A 21,734-nucleotide genomic window follows, 5' to 3' on the forward strand; every position below is an offset into this window, starting at 1 on the left:
CCTCTTACGTAACGTCACACACGTAAAGCGCCAATAAATCCGCATAAATTCTTCGGTGTCTGAGAAATTGATAAAAAATACTGTTTTGCATTGTAAACGACAATACAAGCGAGCCAATGACATGTCCCGTTTTAAATGAAACGGAGTATGTTATTTGCTGTTGGAAAGGAGTATTGGCTTGCTTTCTATGTTATCGAGAAGCCAATAACATACTCCGTTTCATTTAAAACGGACAAAGCGCCGAAATCATAAGACTTTCAAACTCCCAAAACACAAATTTGTTTGAGGTTCTCAAGTTAAGCGCCGCACCCGATTTAGCGCTAGTTCTGTAGGCGAACAAATGGAGGTGTTAAATAGGGGTGTGGCTATACACATACCTTGGAACGTGCGTCAAGTGAAGCGTTTTTAATTATACAAAACTTCGTATTATAATAGAACACATTACACAGCAATGAATACTGTATTAAGGTCTGTTTATTACTGTATTCTTAGATAAAATCAATAACTTAAAGCAAATTTAGCTTAAATATGGCACAAATACATTGCAAAGTATTACTTGGAACATTGTTGTAGCCAAGCATAAAGAATAGTAAAAAGTGCATATAAATATATACAAGAAACACTTAAAAAATCATGCTTCTATAGGAACAATTAAAAAAAAATTAAGGCGAAAACAATGCTAGATCCAATATTTACAGTTTAAGTACTTAAATATATATATATATATATTTAGTTACTGTATAATAACAGTAAATACAACTCATCGCTATCGTATAAACTAATAAATACGTATATTAATCCGTTTAAGTATAATTAATAATAATTAACGCAGCGCCTTTACTACCCTGGCGGCAAAACGGAAGCAAAGGAACCTTTGATGCTAATTTTAGGAACATGAAGTCATTGTATATATATATATATATATACACATACGTCAATAAAAATTTAATTTTCGAAATATATATATATATATATAAATAAAATCAAAATTAATTATTAATTTTCTTAATACAATGCAAAAATATAGGGCCCCTTAATGACTAGTTATACAAAATTTTGAATAAAGATCTGTGAATTTTAATATTGTACTTGACGTATTGTTATATTGCTATTGTTAAAGATGTATTTTTATTGTATTTTTTTTTCCCCCACACTAAACTCGAATTATGTTCAATCGTCGTCGTGTTGTAACAGACTTAATGGGTTAGTGCCATTTCGTTTGACGGTGTCGAATGGGAAATTAGCTATAAACGAAATGAAATTATGTATTATTACTATGTTTTTTTTCTGTGTATTTTAAGTATTAAAATAATTAGAAATTAATAATTACTTTTATCTATTCCTACGCATTTCAGCCATTCTTGTGTGGTGACTTCTTTGTTGTTATCTCCATCGCAGAATTTCGGTAAGTTTCTCCAACATTTTTTGAATTTTCTCCTCTTCTGATTCCCTTGTTGAAATTGCTTCCATTGTTCGCGGAATATGTCCCACTCTCTTTTTTCTAACAGCTAAACAAGGGGAAGAAATTAATAATTTAAGATATTAGAGATAAATCGAGGCACGAATTACTCACCCCATAAAAATATATGAATAAACATAATAAAAATCAAGAGCCTTTATTAAAATTTGGGCCTCTCTCCTCTCTGTGTATTTGGGTTAGGGCCCTTGCCTTATTTTGTTTATATTATTAAGAAAGGAATGAATTTTTCTCTTAAGAGAGTAAGATCAGATGGGGCCATCTTCGAAAGGTATAAATAAAAAAGGAATTATTCAATATTTATCAATAGAGAATTTTAATTTATATGTGACATTTGTTTATAAATAATACTCAATTTTGAGTGTCCCTCTAGTGCAGGGCCCTTTCGAAAAGGCCCTTCTTGTATTCCTCCTTATCTATAACCGCTTAGTTATGGTTTAAGAAGTAATTTCTTATGAAAAATTTCTTTAAAATAAATAAACATGTAGAAAATGTTAATTACTCGTGATTAAGCGAATTAATGATGAGGAAATGCCGTGTTTAAATCCGAAAATTATTAATAATTTAATAAAATACAACTCAATAAATGTTAAAATGCTGTAAAAAATTTCCAAGTCATCTACAAGAAATTATTCATTTATTTTAATAGTTTTTTAGTTAGTGAAACCTGTCTAAAACGGACACTCTACAAGGCGGAAATCTGAGTCAGCGGAAAAATAAATCTCGAAACGGGATGATTTTTCTATATAAAATATTACTACAAACCGAAAACCTGTATAACCCGGAAAAAAGAAACTTTTCTGGTACCAATTGAGTAACATAACTGCCGCTGTTACGCTAACGAAGACTGAAAACAAGACCTATTCAGGTGTTTAGACACGCAAAAAACACTGGAGATAACCTTTATAAAACGGAAAATTCTAACAGGTACCGTCGGCTTCCGTTTTAGACAAGTTTTTTTACTTGTTTTCTTATTTTCAAGCCAGTTTACGGCCTTGTAAAAGTCGAATGTAAACACATACTGCACTCGAATTTCTCCAAGGCCATATAAACTGGAAGGTAATATCAAGAAAACAAAAGAAACAATACCTTGTTTCGTTTCTTTATAAAATATTGTTTAAAAAGTCACATTTTTTCCAGGCACAGTTCCATAAGGACTTTAAATTAATTACATAATTGTAGGCAGGGAAAAGGAACGACTTTGTTTGTTGACTATTATTGTTTACAATAATAATATATTGTCTGTATTATTAAATTTTACAAAAGACAATACTCTACACTGTTCTTCACTATTTTTTAGTAATTTTTGTGTTTTCTTTTCTTAAGAAAAATAAGCGTTTCTACTGATGAAAAGTGTCGTTTCTCTTATTTCTTAAACAATAGGGACATAAAAGAAACAATACTCTTCAATAGTTAAAACGCTTTGTTTCTTTTATTGTTTCATAGAAACAGCACACAGTATATAACAAACGAAACAACATATTGTTTTTTTTAATAAAATATAAATATACATTATTATAAAAAGAATAGAAATAAAAACAATACATTTTACAAGTGTTTCTTTATTTAATAAAAATGAAAAAAACTGATGAAAGAATATTGTTTATTTTACTTATTTCCCAAACAATGTTTTGTTTTATTTATTAAAGTATTGTTTCTTTTAATAAAAACAACGTATTTTTACAAAACAAATAAAAAAACTATAGTTTTTTCTTTTATTAAAAAGAAACAAACTACTAAAAAGCCTTGACAAAATGTTGTATTGTTTCCTTATTTTATTTATTTATTATTTATTTTATTTTATATTGTTTCCTATCATGATTACTCTTAATGTTTTTTATTTTTTGTAAGTAGATTTTTCCAAAGTTTACTTTAATAATCCAAGGTTATTTTAGATTTTTTTTTCTTTTCGTAAATATGTGTTATCTGTGAATGGAAGTCTTTCGACCTTGTACCGCTATGTACAAGGTCTTGGGTTTCCATTCAGTAACACAAAACTTCCATTCAGACAACGGAGAACAAGTTTAAGAATTATAACGATGAAACTATAATACATATATAAGGTAATTTTATAAAAATTGGGTTAAAGGAAGAAAGCATTGAAATTAAGATAAATCCTGCATTGAAAATTAAGAGAGATTGGAACTAAAGGGGAATTCAGCATTGAAACAAGAAAGTTAAGAGGAAACAACTATAAAAGTGAAGAAGACAACACTGAAAAATCAGGAAGAGACGGACAGCAATGAAACTTAAGAGGGAGGAAGCATTGAAAGAGAGAGAGAGACCATTAAAAGTCAAGGAGAAGATAGATTTCCTTAGAGATATCATTGAGGTTAAAGGAGAGACAGAAAGCGTTGAAAAACTTAATTTTTGATGCTGTCTCATCCTTAAAAAGATAAAGTTAAGAGGAAAATATCATTGAATCAAGAGAGACACAGCACTTAAACGTGAAGAAGTAACAAAATTAAAATTTTAAGAACTTAAAACGGGAGAAACCTTGAAGGGAGACAGCATTAAAAGTCGAAGATGGCTTCGAAAATTAAGAGGTTAAGGAGCAGACAGCATTGAAATGTAAGGGAGAAACAATGGAGAAAATTGAGGGAAGACATCACCGAAATTTTAAGAAGGAGACAGCACTGAAATTTAAGAGGGAAACAGTATTGACACAAAATAACAGACAAGAATGCAGTATTAAAATGCAAACTGTAAGCTCAAGTATTAATTATTTATGTTGTTGTTATACAAGAGAAGACTTTAAAAAACTAATTTTGTTCTAATATTTATGCATAAAACTGATCTTTAATCAACCCACAACTGAATATAGAAAGTTATTACATAATTTATAAAGTCATAATAATGCCATCTATCGTGAAAATTACACCCTAAGATGTCTTTTAATTAAAAATTAAATAATAATAATAACAATAATCATTCGAAATTATTTTCTAATATTTAAATGAAATATTTTTTTTAAAAAAAATTTCCACGTATCTTTACATAATTACATAAGAAATTTATGTAATTTGCATCAATAATAACTTCATTACTTGTACCTTATTATTATTGACATCAAGGTTGTCGAATTTCCATCTGGCTGCTTGTTCCTGAATCGTTGAATACGTTCTGAATATAGAATAAATTAAGTAGAAAACTTAAATTTATTTAATTAGTTAATAATAATAATTATTTAATGAATTTTAAAATGTAGAAAATTGTTAATTAGTGTATATTAAACGTAGAAATATTCACCTTGAAGTCTTTTCTTTCTTGCTGGTTGCCATTTCTTCCTGAAGAGATTTCAGAAATTCGCTTAAAAACAACTGTTTCTTTTGTACAGAACAACCTATTCGAAATATTTCAAATTTTAAATAATAATAAAAAAAATTCCGTAATTAAATTAATTTGACGATCGCTGAAATATAACTAGAGTGGTCCGAAAGCCGGTTAAGCGGTCGAGCTTAAATTGCCATCTTATTCGGGTGCTTAATGTTTAAACACGATTACACTCACAAATGTAGGAGACAGACACACATACGCACACAAAAAACAAAACGGTTAACTGACTTGGACCACCCTCCACGTATGCAAGTTTAGTGATTAGTAAAAAATAATATAAATTTCCAGATATTCATCCATAAATATAGGAGAACCCGAATCATTTTCGGTAGTCTATGGTCTTAATTATCTACAAAAAAATTAAGGCTACACAAAATATATTGCAAGTAATAGTTACAGCATCCCCACTACTTTGTTCGCTTTCAAAGGAAATGCCTTTAGATTGAAGACTAAAATAGAAACTTTTATCTAGTAGAGGATCAGGAAAAGCACCTGTCGCATTTAAATTGTGCATCAAATTGCAAGCATCTAGGTCACCCTCACTTAAAATGAAGGGGGGAGCGGATTCTGATGAAATTATTTCGAGGCACCCTCCAGCATTAAATAAATTATAAAAGCTGTATACTTGCCTTATTAAAAATCGTTTCTTCGTGTGTATACGGTAAAACCTGTGTAAACCGGACATAACACTGGTTTAACTGTATTATAACTTCTTCGTTCCGTAGCGTTTAAAACTATTCTATGCAATTTATTTCTATTATTATTGGTGTGTTTACACGCTGTTAAACACATCAATACACCTCATACGAAGAAAGTAGAACAGACAATAGAAACACTACACACTATAGGTAGAGCATAGAATAGTGTCACGTTATCCTATAAGAAAAAAGGGCAGTCGAGTGGTTTGGGGCCCTATTAAAAGGGGGCCCCCAATCTTTTATAAGAAAATATTTCCACCTAAGAAAAATGTGTGAAGTCAATGAAGTCAATACTGTACACGGGGGCTCTAATTGAAATTCGTTTGGGCCTCATAACACGCCAGTAATATTAAGCATACATTAACAATATAAAACAGGTTTAACGTAGAATAAACAATACAGATACTATATATAGAACATTTACTATAGAATCATCATTCAAATATTCAGTAATTGAAAAATAACCTTGAAATAAATTACATAAAATATTCCCGTGCAGATATAACTAGAATAATTTATGGCATTTATTATTTTAAAAATACTTATTTCCTTACATTTAAGGCTGATTGTAATCTCTGGTTAAGCACGCGATCTCCGGTAAATGGCGCTAAGAACGTAATGCTTTTCTATGGGAAGAACCTTTTCCAAAATTTCTCGAATACGGAAGTGGGTAGAACCAAACGGTTTTTTGCATTAGAACCATATTTAATTATTCTATTAACGTGCGGTTGGGAATTTCGAAAATCAAATTCGTTAATTTTCTACGATTTTTTTTTAATTTTAGAAAATTTGTAGAAAATTAACGAATTCGATTTTCAAAATTCCCAACCGTACGTTAATAGAAGAATTAAATACGGTTCTAATGCAAAAAACCGTTCGGTACTACCCACTTCCGTTTTCGAGAAATTTTAGAAAAGGTTCTTCCCATAGAAAAAGCATTACGTTCTTAGCGCCATCTACCGGAGATCGCGTGCGTAACTAACGAAATTGAAATCAGCACGATAGTGATAAACATATCGTATGAAAAACAAGGAAAGATAAGTTAATTATACAGAAAATCTGATGAAGTTTTCGTCTTTGGTCATTCACTCTTCAAATCACGTATAAGGCACAGCAATGAGGATTCATAAAAAATTTTAATTTACCTTTACCTTTAAATGATCTTACATTCTTTCGAACAGATTCACAATCGGATCTCTCTTTCATTGCGGGTATGGAAGGAATTGGTTCACCAGTTCTTGGATTAACGCACCAACAGACCACGTTTGTCTTTTTCTTATGGCATTGGGTCTGCAAGTATAATCCATTATCGGTACATTCCGGTACGAAAGCACCAGTTTTTGGATATTGCCGATTAATTTCTATCCTCTTTCTCCTTCTCGTCGGGCAGTCTTGTGGTTCTGTAATTAAAAAACAAATTAAGATGTTTGGGATCTTTGAAAGCACACCGCTTTGCACGCGTAAATAATTGATAGCGTGGAGCTTAAATTGTTAAAAGGTGTTGCCTATGAACGGGAATTTAAAGGCAAGAACGTTAAAAAATTGTCCCACAGAGAACATAAAAGTCATTCCTTAAGACCAAGTTCTTCAGGACGCCCTGGGGATTTTGATCATGGCCCACCTGCTGCTAACAATCTAGGTCTGGTACACCCTGTATTTTATGGAAATCGAACCCTTGCTACATACACCTCGATAAATCGGGTTAACGATATTTTTACGAGCGGAAACTAATTTATAAACCTAGTTTCTTATATCTTGCATCTAAATAGAGCAAAATATTTGGGGTTTATTAGCGCGAATTAATACATTTTACTCACCATCATCGTCGCTCACAAACGTATTCTGAATGACATTAGTGTTCATACGATCCCAATTTAATTTCCTGTCTGGAAAAGAAAACAAAAAAACGGTTTCAAATTAAAATTATGACAAATTTATATCATCTCATTTACAGTTCATTAACTTTCTAAAGGGTAATTATATAAATTCCATCTATTCAATAGTGTCTTTAAGTTATTTTTCCACCCAAAGAAACATTCAAATCCGCCCTTCCTAACAAGATTTGGGAAGGTCTTAAACAATTGGCAAATGTTTTCTCCTGGGTTAAAGAAATGCTGATGTCAGAAAAGGCGGGTTACATTCTTGTATGCTACGTCTGCATGATAATAAGTTGAATGATCTCTTCTTCAACATCAAGTACATTGTACCAAAATACAAAGTGGTTAATCAGTTAAATATAACTTATATTTTATATTATTATTCATGCAGTTATACAAAAAGAGTAAATTTTACTTACCTGGATCTTGCGACGTTTCCTCTTCCTCAGGATTCTCTGTCTGTTCCTCTGAGTACAAGGACATAAATAATCGTAAAGAGACTATGACATAAAGGTCAGCACTGTTCCTTATTCTACTCTATTTTGTTGTATTGCACATTTTGTCCCGGCCAAACAGGCACAGAGAATTGGATTAGCGAGGAAAAAGAAAGTTAAAAACAACAACAGGAGGCTAAACTTTTGCTTATTATATCTTATAGATTTTATTGGAGGGGGGAAAAAAAGGTGGAGGAAATTACAAAAATCGACTGGAAAATAAGCAATTTTTCATGCCAAAAAATAAGCTTCGAATTGGAATGATTACAGCCTAATTTAATAAAATTAATTGAATATTTTTCACTTTAAATATAGCCTCAATAATTGAATTAATTTATAATTTACTTATATATTTTTTTCTTAATTTTATATTGTTATATTGCTTCAGGGAAACAGTAAAGAAGAAAGAAAAGCGTAGAGAGTGATAGACAGAGAGAATTAAATATTGCTGAATAGCTCAACATTTTTATAAAATTCTTAAAAATTATATTTAAATATTACGTTTTCGTTTATTTATATTAAATATAATTAATTTAATGGAGGAACGACAAAATTTGAGATTTCGTTTCAAAGGTTTTAAGTAATTTTATTCGCAAATTAAAAATTTTATTCGTGAATAAATTTATATACAGTTCGAGAACACGAATAAAAATTCTTATCATTTTTTAATACATATTTAAATACAAAAACCCCTACTTGTATTACCACATGGTTCTGATCAAAACTAGTCTCCAAAAAGGGTGGTCTTTTAGAGGGATTTTACCTCTAAAAGATCTTTTGTCTTCAGAGAAAAAGTGGTGTCTATGAGAGATAATCTTTTAGAGAGGTTTCACACGGTAAAACCACTAATGGTCCTAAGCAAAAGTGATATCTGTGATCTTTTAAAAGAGTTTTACAGAGTGAAACCACTACTTTGCGACCACCAATGCTTTCGAGAAAAAGTGGTTTCTATGATAGGGTATTTGTGGGGGTTTTCACTCAGTAAACCCTCACTTTGCAGTCACCAATGGTTCCAAGAAAAAGATGGATTGGGGTGGATTGAGTGGAACTCCTTGGATTGAGTGAAACTCCTCTGAAAGACCACGTCTTTCAGAGGAGTTTCACTCAATAAAATCCCTACTATGCAACCACCAATAGTTCCAAGCATAAGTGGTGTCTATAAGGGATGGCTTTTAGAGTGGTTTCACTGTAATATTATAATGAAATTATATAAAGAATTTCTTATAATTTTAAGTCGTTCGTCCAATTAATAAAGTAGATTTTTAACAGAAAACTTAACTTTAAATTAAACACCTGACAAGAAACTCACTATTAAGGTCCACACCAAGGCAAGAAGACCATTCTGTTCTAGATATTGTTTTATCTTTATCTTCGTCGCAGTATTTAATTAAAATTCTAGAACACGGTTTCGGTTTAACAATTTTCTTAACCATCCTTTTCAAATCTCGTACTTCATCCTGTTTAAGATAATTATCATTGTCTAAATCTAGTTGACCGAACTTCCACTGTATGATCCTCTTCTGTTCAGTGTCTAGTAGGATATCCTTTGTATCTGAACAATTAAAAAACGGTATTTAAATCTATTTCTGTCACGTGTTTATGACGGTTTTTAAGTGATTCACACTTACTTGTATCCGTAGGTTGGGGGAATCTATTGTATTCTGAACGAAATATTTCTATTAAGTTAGTATTCATTGTCGCTCTGTCGCTATTCCCACACGCTAATAAATTAAAAATAATACTATAAAATTGAAGTTTAGAAGTGTGTAAAGTATTCAACTATCATTCAAATTTCTCGTAAAGATTTCATTAAAATACCACAATAGTAAATCTCTTGAGAAGGAAGTTTTTATCTTAAGTCACCATCAGTAATAACGAAAGAAATTGGTAAGTGAAGGAAGCCATAATTTTTCATCAGAAAAATGAATTAAAGTCTAAAGACCAAATTTTCACACAGTTTTTTTTTGACCCCTGCTTAAAAGGTGACTCCCCCCTCGTGTGTATGTATAGGGGAACTGCCAAAGGGGAAGATACTTATCTCCTGTAACAGGTTAACATCTATCTTCCCACCAAATTTCAAATTCCTATCTCAAACGATTTACAAAAATTTTGTATAGAGAGAGAAATGGTAGCATATTTTTCTTCGATTTTTACAGATTTTAATGGTAAATTTCGGAAGGAAAATGTATTTTAAATTAATAAAATATACCTTTTTTCTCTTTCTTACCCCTCGAAGACCTTCTTCTCGGTTGTACTTTAGCTATAAAATAAAAAAAACAGTAAAATTGTTATTAAAAGTTCCTAAAATAAATCTTTTATTTTTTAAATTTTAATATGTAATAACACTGCAACTATTATTTAAATGCAAAACAATAAATACGACAATTTTATTTTATAACTCTGAAGTCGTGGTATGAATAACGCAAAGATGTATATTATATAAATCAATGAGGAAAAAAATAATCAACAGGCAAATTGTGTTATTCTTTAGTATGAAAATTGGCATAAATATTCAACGATTTGTAGTTAAAGTCAACACGTATAGGGGAGGAAAAATAGCTTCTGCACCTCACCGCCATCTTGTAGATTTGTTTGAGATATGATAAGCGATAGAAAAGTCCAGTCACGAACAAGACGTGTTCACACCTTTTCTGACTCGCCTACGCTTGTTTCCTACCCCCCTTACAGCACGAATATGATTGTTTCCACAACAAAAGTTCAATAGGTGTTCATCCCGAGCATACTTCACTGACCATATAATGCTCCACCTTAAACTGTACACGTTGTATACTCGTACAAATTGTACTGTTGAACGATTTTTTCCATAAGTGTAAAAACTTCCATGTAAATATGCAGATTTCTGCCATTTTATAGCGCAATTTAGAGCATTAAAAAGCTAATTAAATGTTTTTTTTTTTTAAATGCTCATTAATGTAGTTCATTGAAACTATACGAAGGTATCCAATTAATTAATGAAGAAATTAATGTGCTCTTAAGCTTAATAAATATGGGATAATAAAATTTTACTGACGTCAAATGGGTTTAAATTACGCAATTTATGTCTATGTAGATAAGCTATATGAGTACATTACATTCATTAATCTTTTCCTACTCACGTCTTCTAAAACAATGTGGGCGTGTGTTCCTCGCAGATGCACTCCGAATTGGCTTGCCAAATGAATCCACACACCAACAATAACCCTTAAAACATTGCACTTCTTTATAACTTCCATCCTCTTTGCATTCGGGTTTAAATATTGTCGTCTCTCCTTGTAATTCTATCTGCGCCCTTTTGGCAAAACAATTTTCGTTATCTAAAAGTGAAAAAGAAATAATATTTTAAGATTAATTTGCATAAAAATAAGGTCTCAGTTCTTGACAAAATTCAGTTCACTGCCGGTGTCCTTTATCTCCGGAAGCATTATTCAGAGCGGGAGTGCCTCTTTGCACACAAATTTTTAAAACAATTTCGCAAAATTCCAACCCTCTCGAAAGCACAATTAGGCCACCGTACAGTATAAAGAGTACAGAAAAATTCGTTGCTTATTAATAACTTACCTACGCACGAACCCCTGTATTTAAAGTCAACTTGACGTCCTTCACATTTCGCTTTATTCAAATGGCACATGGAATCATAAGTTCTTCCATCGGTACCGCAAACAGGATGAAGTTTTTCTTCACTGCAATCGTGATGCCGGCAACCTCCACTACTGCTGCTTCCTCCCCTTCCATCTTCTCTGATAGGAAGCTGCAAAATTATTGTTTAAAATAATTAATTATCGTAAAATCTGCAAGAATTTGTCAATCAAAACCACGGTTCAGTGCTTAAGCATTCGAGTTTATTTTACTGTAAAAAAAAATGAAGTAAAATGATACAAAATAACAAATTTATAGAAGATTGATTAGTTAAATAAAAGTGTTACTTTGTTAAAATAATTAGCATATTTCTTTTTATTTTTATTTTCCTAAAGTTTCATCGTGTTAACGTTAACATACATGACTTGTGAAATTAATATTTAAAATATCTGGTTTCTAAATCGAACAAAAACGTAGTAAGAGTTAAGTAAATATTTTAATTAGGTTGTTCCGTTCATTTTTTATACTGTCACTTCTGAGGAAACCTCAGTAGAAATTCTTACTCCAAGCTATAGCTAGGGCCTCTTATGAGGCCCTAAACTGTAGCTTGATAAGAGGCCCTTGATCCTCCGCTAAATAGTAGTATTTAACTATTTAATTCTCTTCTAAATAGTAATATTCTACTACTTAATCCTCCACTAAATAGTAATATTCTTCTGTAATCCTCCCCTAATTTAATCTCTTAATCCTCTACCAAATAGTAATGTTACAGTGTAATCTGCTAAATAGTAGTATGTTAAAGCTTAGGAAAACAAGAAGAAATTCATATAAAGTCGAATTAATTATATTTCTTGCTTAATTACAATTAAGTATTTTAATTCATGTACTTGTACAGATTTTAATTAAGAAGACAGGACATAATTCTGTGGATAATTGTTTAAAATTGTCATTTAGGAAGAAAGGAAAAAGTTAATTTTCAGCCTGTCTTCAACTTGATTTATGTGATAAAACATGGATTAAATCAAGTTAAATGTTATAATTAAGATTAAAAGTAAGCTTAAATTAGAACAATAATTAATAATTGCACGATTTACCAGTCACAAAACCCTAAAATTCACAAAAGTATAGTGGATCCGGAAAGAAAAATTCCTTTTTTTTTACTACTGATATACCCGGCTTCACTCTAGAAAAACCCCCCAGAAGGGGGGCAGTGCACCATACGCACCCCCTAAATCCGCCCGTGGTTCCAATTTAGCAAAGACAGGAGCTCGGAGTGAGGAGGTGTAGGGATCCACAACAGGGGACAAAGTAAAAAGTGATATAGATAAAAACGTTTTGCAATTGATAAAATTTAATAATAAAAATGGAAGTATTAAACTCAAACATTCCGGCACTTAATAATCCATCAAATTTTTTTTTTGGTGGAGGCATCATTAATGAGTTTTCAGGTTACCGGATGTCCAGAGACATGTGCTTGTCATAGGACCAGACTGAGATAGTTATTTCTTTAAAGATCTAATCCAAGGTCAGCCAATTAAAAGACAGTGACAGAAAATGAAGTCTTCCCCATTGACAAACAGGAAATGGAATTGTGGTCAAGCTTCCTCAGATAGCGAGTGTCCGACGCCAAATTGGCGACGACCGACATCTTTCGCAACACTTTTATGTAATGAATCTGATGAACAACGAACTCTTTATGTCTTTCCTGCGGATATCCGCACACTTTTTAACGCTTTCTCTTCACCTTAGTCGTCTTAATATCGTCAGATTTTTAAAAAAATATAATTCTTTCCCTACGTATTTGGTTTAATCGCTTGCATTAATGTAAGCAATCCCCGCAACAGTCAGGAAAAAAAGGCTAGGAGACAGCCTGATTTTTCCCGGCCTGTTTCTTAAACATCAGAATTACATAAATAATAATAAACAATGCATACATTAACAGGCTGAGCCCTTATTCCTAATATTATTGGAGGGCCGAACGGCTTTCCTTAGAGTTGGTGCCCGTGGAATTATGTAGGACTATACAGGATTATTTTTTTTTGTGTATTTTCTTATAAATCAGTAACAAAATATTTATGAATTAAAGAGAACAAAAAGATAGGGCTTTGGAAAACTTGGGGTATTCGTAACTACAAGTCTTAATTTACAAGTATAGGAATCACTAAAGGCACCCTACTTCTCCGGGCCCGAAGAAAGGGGGAAACAGACCCGTCGAGAGGGGACGTTAACAAAAATATCTCCCAACTACCCTCTCTCTGACGGGGCCCTGTATACAGACATACGCTTGTATACTGAGAAAATACACCAGAAAATGTATTTTTATGTGAATTTCCTTATAAATCAGTAAGAAATATCGAAAGATTTTAGAAAGTAAAATAAAATTAAAGACAAAATGTTTAAGTTTTATGCACTGACAATTCAATAACTCAATCACAAATTTAAAAAAAAGAAAATTTATCATTGAATTGTAAGTTGCGTGCTGAAAAATAAATCGACATTAATCACGAAAGGCAACTTATTCATCCTTTCTTCACTTTCCTTTTTTTTTCCTCTTCCATGTAAAGAAATGTGCCTTGTATGATTCTCAATGAGATCTCCCGAACGTTCAATTTAGATTAATTATAAACGTTCAAAGATTCAAAAAATGACAAACATTCCTCGGGTTACTTTTTACAAGCTTAAAAAAAAGAGGAGGAGGAAAAGAAAAAAGAGTATAAGCCGTATTTCAGCGTCTACGTATTAATTACAGACGTATTAAATTACATAAGGAGACAAGTCATAAACAAGTGAGAGGACCTCCTAAAGTGTCTTGAGTTACTTCTCGAATCATCTCCAGGAAACGAGATAAAAGCTCACCTTCCCATGATTCGCTGCCGTACAGCCTTTGTAACATAAAGCACAGACATCAGTGTCGCCATAGTGACGGGATAACTTGCAATTTTTTATCTAACCAGGTAAGTGAGTAGACCTCCTTCCGTCCAAGAAAGCCCCCGCAGTTGGCAGCACTTGTCAAACCCACAGCCGATTTATGGAGTTTGGAAGAAAGGAAAAATCAATTGGTCGTTGCACTTTCGCTGTAAAAACATCCATTTTTTCTTTTTCTTTTTCTTTTTCTAATCTTATTCTTCCATTTTTACATTGATTTAAATTTAATAAAACACGAGAATTAGAGAAATTTGCATTGGCTCTCCTCTCTCATTCTCCCACCTCTCTTTAAACTTCTCTTAATTCCAAAAAATACTATGTATTACGTACTTTTTGGTGTCATAGTTTGCCCACTATTCCGCAGAATTTGGCCAAATTTTGTGGGCTACGTGACTTCCAAATACCCCTCCTGTATCTTCACCCCTGTCTGCACATTTAAAAGGTTTAAATATGTTTATTCTTCAATAATTCCGAATAGGTGTGTATGTATACATTTATATATAGTACATGACGAATTTGTATGATTAAAAATAAAATTTTGAATTATAAACCTGTATAATTTTCGAAAAATTGATTTAGAACACGCAAAAGTCTCATAAATCACATCTTTAAATACCATAACGGCCCAGAACGGCCTTTTGTTAAAGAAATTCGTTATATGTAAATTTCACATCATCCACGTTCGAAAGCGTTAATGAATTAAGGAATTAGGAGTTGAGGAATGTTGCAGAAAGAGCAAAATTTTGCAATTAAAACCGATTTTAAGCACTTTACTACAAGATCTTTTAGTCATTCCAACGTCTGATATTCAATAAAATCAACTTCGATCTTCGACCTTCACCTCTAATCCTATGATCTATATTATCATTATTAATATACTATTATAGCAATAATTTTCGTGTAGTTTATTATTTATGTTTAAAGTTTAAAATTGCAAAATATAGCGACGAGTTTTCATTAATTTTTTAATAAATTTTTGCACATTAAAATCTTTTAGTTTTGATTTTTTTTTTCAACATAAAATAAGCATTTAATTTCCTGTATTAACAATTAGGACAGACGTTCTGTACAACTAACGGTAAATTTAACGATCCTGGACAATATAGAGAACATAAAATAAAAGGAAAAAAAATAATAATAATAATAAAAAGAAGAATGAATATAACAATGTGTTTATTGTCACTGTTTGGTTTGCTCCTAGGAGAATTTACTGTGGCAATAAACTCAAGAAATTACTTACATGTTACAACTATTGTTTAATATATAACTGTAAGGAGGTCCGGGTACTTGAAAGAAAGGATTATTGTCTCTCTAGGCTAAATAAATTTTGTTTGGTAGTTGAGAGAACGTTTCAACATCAAGTTATGTACATTATTTATTAGCGGATCTTCCCCCCTTTATTTTATTGTAAACAGGTTTTTTTTCGTGTGTGTGTGTGTGTGAAATGATGTTTAGTAAGTGTATTTTTAAAAATAGAGCAAAATACTGAAATAAACTGTGAATAATAACAGGAAGAATTAATATATATAAGTCTATATGAAGAGGGACTTGCAGGGGCATTGGCCTTGAACACTGAGAGGGTGCCAAAATTTGTAAAAAATATTTTTATAAATGGTAAAAATATTTATATTATTCATATATTTATATGGCTTTTGGTACCCTATATTTATAACAGACCTTATCTCAATGGTTTTGCCTCTCTGTAGGCCTTTCTATTTTTATTTTATAAAAATAGAAAGGCCTAGAGAGGCAATACAAGTAAGGTTATTGGCTCAATTTCCGGACATAGAAGGGCCCTAACATGTAAAAAATGTTTAAAAAATCTAATTTTATTTGTATATTTTTATGTCTTTTGGAAAAGGATAGGACCCTATGTTTGTAAATGGCACGATCCCTACGTAATCTGTCTTAGGTCCTGAATGTTTTTACAAATAAATTAGGATGGAATAAGATAAAAACAAAAAAATTATAAATTGTACTGACGTAGATGAGAAAATTAAACATAAAACACATGTAATAAAGAAACAAAGAATAATAAAAGTAAGGTTGGTCTTGAAAGTAAACTCCTTAAAATTAAAAGAGAGGGAAAAAACACAGGAGGCTCATATATCAAATAAAAACCACTCAAATAAGAAAGATTTAGACTATAAAGAAGTAAAAGTGGACAAAAGAAAATAATCCAAAACCAGCAAGAACAGCTCTGAAGGGACAAAGCAGCATTGCACCCCATGGATCAGATCTTTTACAAGCCCCCACACCTGGCCAAAGCGAAACTATTTAGAGGGCTTTAGCTCACACCTGTGGGTTGCATCTAACACCTGGAATGGTATATTAACCTAAGTATTCGGGTAATTACAATAACCTATTATGCTTTAGAAGCAAATAGCTCTCTGTCGAGTTGAAGTTACTAAACAATCACTTTAAGCTACGTGTTTAAGTTGAAAGTTTAAAGATGTGTTAAGTTGATTGCACCTAAATTTTCTGTTATATTTATATATATATATATAGAGGTAGGAACAAAAAAAAAAAGATCTTTCAAGAATCGGTCCTCCCTACTTCATTAAAATGGCGACAGGTACTAACCTAACCATCCGAACAGGGTGAGGTGTCGCTAGAGAAGATAAATCTCTTCATCAAGACTTACTGTCAGGATTTTAAGGGCCTCTTTTGGGTTTAAAGCCACACACCAGATCATTCATCATCCCAATGGCAGCTGCTCATATAAGCAAATAGTGTTAAAAACCGTACGAGTGTGGTTTTTTGCAGATCCCCTTCTAAATCGTAAAAGTGGCTGGTTAATGCATGTATACCTTTAGTCACACCCACACTAATTGGGTTCTGTCGCCCCCCTACTTCATTAAGAACGAGTTTAATAGAGGTAATCTATCTTATCCTCATGTGACCTTGATGCTTAGGCGGGGGGGGCCTTATAATTTATACGAAAGAAAAAAGTATAAAATATAATATTGATGTGATGATGTAGTAATTTCATTAAAAATAATAAGTGTATAATTATATTAATTTACTAGAATCCATTAACATATATCAGGTTTGGTGATGTTTTATCATTCACCGCTTGTTACTGTAGTAGCATGGAGATGCATATAAGGGCGTCGTTTGATAAATATTATCGTGCCTTGTTGGAATTCGATATTGACCCTTTAATCATCCCCGAATTATAAAATTAATTATAATTAAACTAGTAAAGAGTTAAGAAGGCGAATACTAATTTAAATTCATTTTTTCCTGGGATATTGTAATGGAATTTATTGTATATATATATATATAAAGAAACACACGCACACACATGGCAATTATGTAAATACTGATGTGGTTTAGTTCGATAAGAAAGAAGTGACGATAACTTTTACATAAACAAGTCAAAGCTTACACAACCCTTGAATCCAGGAAGAAGCAAGACTGAGTACATCAATCATATATAGATCATCTCGAATTAGTAAGGGTATGAATCATGTTAGAAAGTGTGATACAAAGCCCCCTCCGATCACGCTCAAGTCACGAAACAATTAGAAATTTTACATGCAAACTATGGCAGTTTGCATTCCCCCCCACCTTAGGTCGTTCCTAAATTAGTAGTTTGTCATTTATCTCTTAAAATAAACTGCACCCTATCCGTGTCATAGCTGTTTATAGATTACGGGGTGCAATTTAAGCTGTTTGGGTTGCACATGTCAACGACACAAATACTGACTGTCAACATGTGGAGTTGCAGGTGCTGAGAGTTGAGAGTTAATCGCGTTATTTGTTCGCTAGTAACGCTGTTCACGTAAAGTATAATTCAGAATGTTTGGTTTTTGGGTGATCAGCTCCATATTGATGAGAGATTAAAATGGTTTAACATACAAGTAACCAATTTATGAGGTCTGAAACTAGCGCGAATGTACGCTGAGAATACAAAAATCAAGTAACAGAACAGGAAAGTATAGTTTGTGGGTTCAAGAAAAAATAATAAGGCCAAGTGAGCGCATGAAATCATCCCCTTGATAAACACAGGAGGTGATTTGTCCGTATTCATAAGTGCAAACCCCTTTATCGAACAGTTACGCTCGCGTTACGGGTGTAAGGGCAAACGTAACAGTGTTGCGTGATGTTCAGCAATATTGTTCCGTTTATACGTAACGGTTGTCGGAATAAAAAAGGAAAGAAAAAAAAAAAACAAGGATCTCATTCTTTCATAAATTGAAGGGCGGCAGAATGTAGAGGATGTTATTCATTTACACGTAATCTGCTGCCCTTTATCCAATTGTTTCTCTCCCTGCCAATTATCCTTAAATTAATTGCAATTTGCACAACACACAAGAGAGGGAGGGAAGGGAAAAAAATAAACTTTCAAGCAATAGCATGTCTGGATAAGGAAGTTATACACCCCGCGTGGGGAGTAAATTCAGCAAAATAAACCAAGCAACACACACAGAATGCGTAGCATTCATACTAACGGAAGTAGGGACATTTTTTCTGAATTTTTTTTATCAGCATCCTCTCCCTTTCTGGAAATTTTAGAATGAACCGCACGCTGCTGGAGCGTATCTAGTGTAAAAAATTGTAGTGTTTCCTATATCAAATACGCAAATTAGTTCAATTAACGACGCTCGAAGGTTCAAAATTACGACTTTAAATCGATATTTTTGAGCAATTTAACATATGTAAAGCCATGAATGAAAGCTGGTGCAGTGCGCGCGCGTGTGTGTGTGTGTGTGTGACATAAATAGAAAAGAAGAGGCGTCGTACTTTTCAATGAAGAAATAAAATTTTGTCCTTGACCGTGTACCATATTACCTTTAAATTTATACATATCGTGTATAATTTTACCGAAGGACTCGATTTAAAATCGATTTTTTACGGTATCCCTCGTGTGTGACGTGTTGAGAAAATATGCTAATTAATCGAAAACTGGTTAAAAAAAAAGAGCTAAATTTCAATAGGGTAAAACGTGCAAAGAATATTAAATTAAGGTATTTTTGCCTTAAAAATAAGGGAAGAGCAGAAATTCTTAAGTTTGCTGATGATGTAATTTTGCATGAATTTAAACATTGAATGATCTGTAAATAGACTTGGAATTGAGGTCAAGTATATAAAAGAATGATGTTGAAGTAAATGATGGAGACGATGCTGCAGATTATAACATTCATTGTTGAGTAAACAAGTGTTTAAAATGGCGTATACAGATTTTTCTACACGTCTAGACTCTAGACTTTTGTGTAAATATAACTTTTAGACTTTGATAAATGGTGAAATTATTCGTAAAAAAATAATAATAAAAAACAGGAAATCAAATAGAAGATCGGAAAATTAAGGAAATAGAAGAAAAAATAAATAATAAATAAATAAAGAAGAATTTCTTCGTGTAAAATTTCAAACTAAGAATGATAGTGGCACGAAGGTCATCATCTCTCATCAGTTACAGAAGATGGAGATAGTGAAGCATAAAGGGACAACCCAATTCTTGTGTGTGGACAGGATATGAAATCGGAGCCTGCCTAATTATTAGACCGTGCAAGAAAGGGGGAATGGGCATTGGAAACAAATTGTCTCATTAAATCCACTTCTTTTCCAACTTAGATAACACTCTAGTGCATTAGTCAGATAAGGTTTCTACAGGACAGCAAATAATCCCAATAGGCATACCAGTGAAGAGAAGAGTAAGAGAAGAAGAAGAAGAAGAGAGGTCGCAAAATGGCAAGGTGAAAGCCCTTACCAGAAGAGAATAAATTTAAATATTAACTGTTACGTCACTTACTTGTGTTAGAGCCATTTGAAGTTGGAATATGACTATAAGGAGAATGGCCGTCCACATGCTGACCTATGCGACTGTGACCTTTCACCCGAGTGCACCAACAGCCGCGTCGCTATAGATGTCGACGATATCTCCCCAAATCGCAGCTTGCGTGCGTGTGGAGGCGTTGAAGATCAAACCACACCTACACGAGAGACGTCGGTAGGCTCTAGTCCAACAACATTCTACAGGCAGATGACGTTATGAATGGTCCGAAGGCTAAAAAGGGGCGGAAAATGTGATGACGCCAACGCGCGTGGTCTGTCGCTTGTGTTTAGATTGGAGAGAGCGTGTTAACTACCCGACCAACGCGTGCGACTCGTGGACCCTGTTCGATCACGTGGTGTGCGTGTCTGACCCATTGAGAGGTCAAGGGTGTCGTTTAATCACTACGATTTTTGTCATCTTGCCAGCGTGGATAACCCCCCTAATCGTTAAAACACTCGATAATTATACAAAGTTATATAAATTAACGAGCAATCTAAGGTAAATTTACTTTAAAAAATCTGCGATTTCACACCCTATATCGCCTACCACATATTTTTTTCTAAGGAAATCTCTGGTAAATTATGAAATACATCCAAATTTAACGCCGTTTTATGTAAAAAAAAATTGCAATAACTTATAATTTTTGAACATTTAAAGGACCTATCGAATTACTTATTCGTATGGGACCTATCTAGAACTAGTTTATCAAGCACGAAACCAGGTTTTAGTATCTAGTTTGAGAGCTAAAAACACGATTAAGAATCAAATTTCATGCTAATTTAATCAAATTTATGTGATGAAACATAAAATATTTCATCAAAAATCAAGAGAAATATGCGCGAAATGCGATCCATCACCTTTTTTTTCTTTAATTTTATTCCAAGATATCAGAAGAAAAATTCCTAAAATGAACTGAAGAAGACGATGAACAAGGACATTACACATTCAGATATTAGATCTAAATGTTTAATTTATTTTCAAGGATTTAAACTGATGATCGACTGACTAAAAGGATAATTCATCTAGTTTTAAGTAGGATAAGACTATGATTTTAATTGGATATAATTAATTACAATTACAATTTCTTGAATATTTTATAAATAAATACGATAAAATTGTACAGGACTTAAAAAAAAAAATTATGTTACAGTTTAGGAATTTAGTGTTTATGGTGAAAAAGTTAATGTTCCGAGCAGAAAGTTTAATGTTTTTATCTGTTTCGTGTTAAAAGTGTGGTGTTTCTGGTTAAACATTTCATGTTTCAAGCCAAAAATGTAACGTTTCAGGTTAGGAATTTCGTGTTTCTGGTCGAAAAGTTCGTGTTTTATGTCAAAAGTGTGATGTTTCAAGTTAAAAACTTCAAATTTTACATCAAAAATCTATTGTTTCAGGTTAAAAATTTCGTCTTCTGTAAAAAAGAAAAAAAAAATTCGATGTTTCGTGCATAATTTAAAAAAATTATGTTTATTTAAACAAAAAATTTAAAGAAATCTACGTAATATATATATATATATATATATATTAATATGTTTAAGTTGTGAGTAGAATATAAATGCAGCCCTTTCAACA

The 21,734-nt window shown here is 32.3% G+C and overlaps 1 protein-coding gene across 4 annotated transcripts; it reads right to left on the reverse strand.

Annotated features, from left to right (window-relative positions):
- Positions 1-1,148: 1,148 nt before the first annotated feature.
- LOC136970975 (SPARC-related modular calcium-binding protein 1-like) lies at positions 1,149-20,424 on the reverse strand. 4 transcript variants are annotated; one of them, XM_067265462.1, is made up of 13 exons: positions 20,142-20,424; positions 11,441-11,630; positions 10,999-11,196; positions 10,092-10,142; positions 9,511-9,603; positions 9,192-9,434; positions 7,808-7,888; positions 7,329-7,397; positions 6,663-6,911; positions 4,727-4,820; positions 4,531-4,600; positions 1,331-1,508; positions 1,149-1,244 (listed from the first exon to the last, which is right to left on the reverse strand). In XM_067265462.1, the coding sequence occupies exons 1-13, from the start codon at positions 20,196-20,198 to the stop codon at positions 1,171-1,173; spliced, it is 1,647 nt and encodes a 548-aa protein (XP_067121563.1). In that variant the 5' UTR covers positions 20,199-20,424; the 3' UTR covers positions 1,149-1,170. The 4 variants fall into 4 exon arrangements, with proteins under 4 accessions (XP_067121563.1, XP_067121561.1, XP_067121564.1 ...); XM_067265460.1 differs by having other exon boundaries at positions 6,657-6,911; positions 20,142-20,423; XM_067265463.1 differs by having other exon boundaries at positions 6,657-6,911; positions 7,808-7,855; positions 20,142-20,422.
- Between the last annotated feature and the right edge of the window lie 1,310 nt (positions 20,425-21,734).

The sequence above is a fragment of the Centruroides vittatus genome, unplaced genomic scaffold, assembly GCF_030686945.1.
Source record: "Centruroides vittatus isolate TY-2023 unplaced genomic scaffold, ASM3068694v2 contig_223, whole genome shotgun sequence".
Lineage (NCBI taxonomy): Eukaryota > Metazoa > Arthropoda > Arachnida > Scorpiones > Buthidae > Centruroides > Centruroides vittatus.

Bases quoted from the DNA above. Each gene is read 5' to 3' on its own strand.
- LOC136970975 (XM_067265460.1), bottom strand. From the start codon at position 20,198: ATGTGGACGGCCATTCTCCTTATAGTCATATTCCAACTTCAAATGGCT. The intron at 9,435-9,510 runs GTAAGTGTGAAT...TTAATTGTTCAG, and splicing joins CCCCCAACCTACGGATACAA to ATACAAAGGATATCCTACTA. The intron at 6,912-7,328 runs GTGAGTAAAATG...TTTTAATTACAG, and splicing joins GTTTGTGAGCGACGATGATG to AACCACAAGACTGCCCGACG.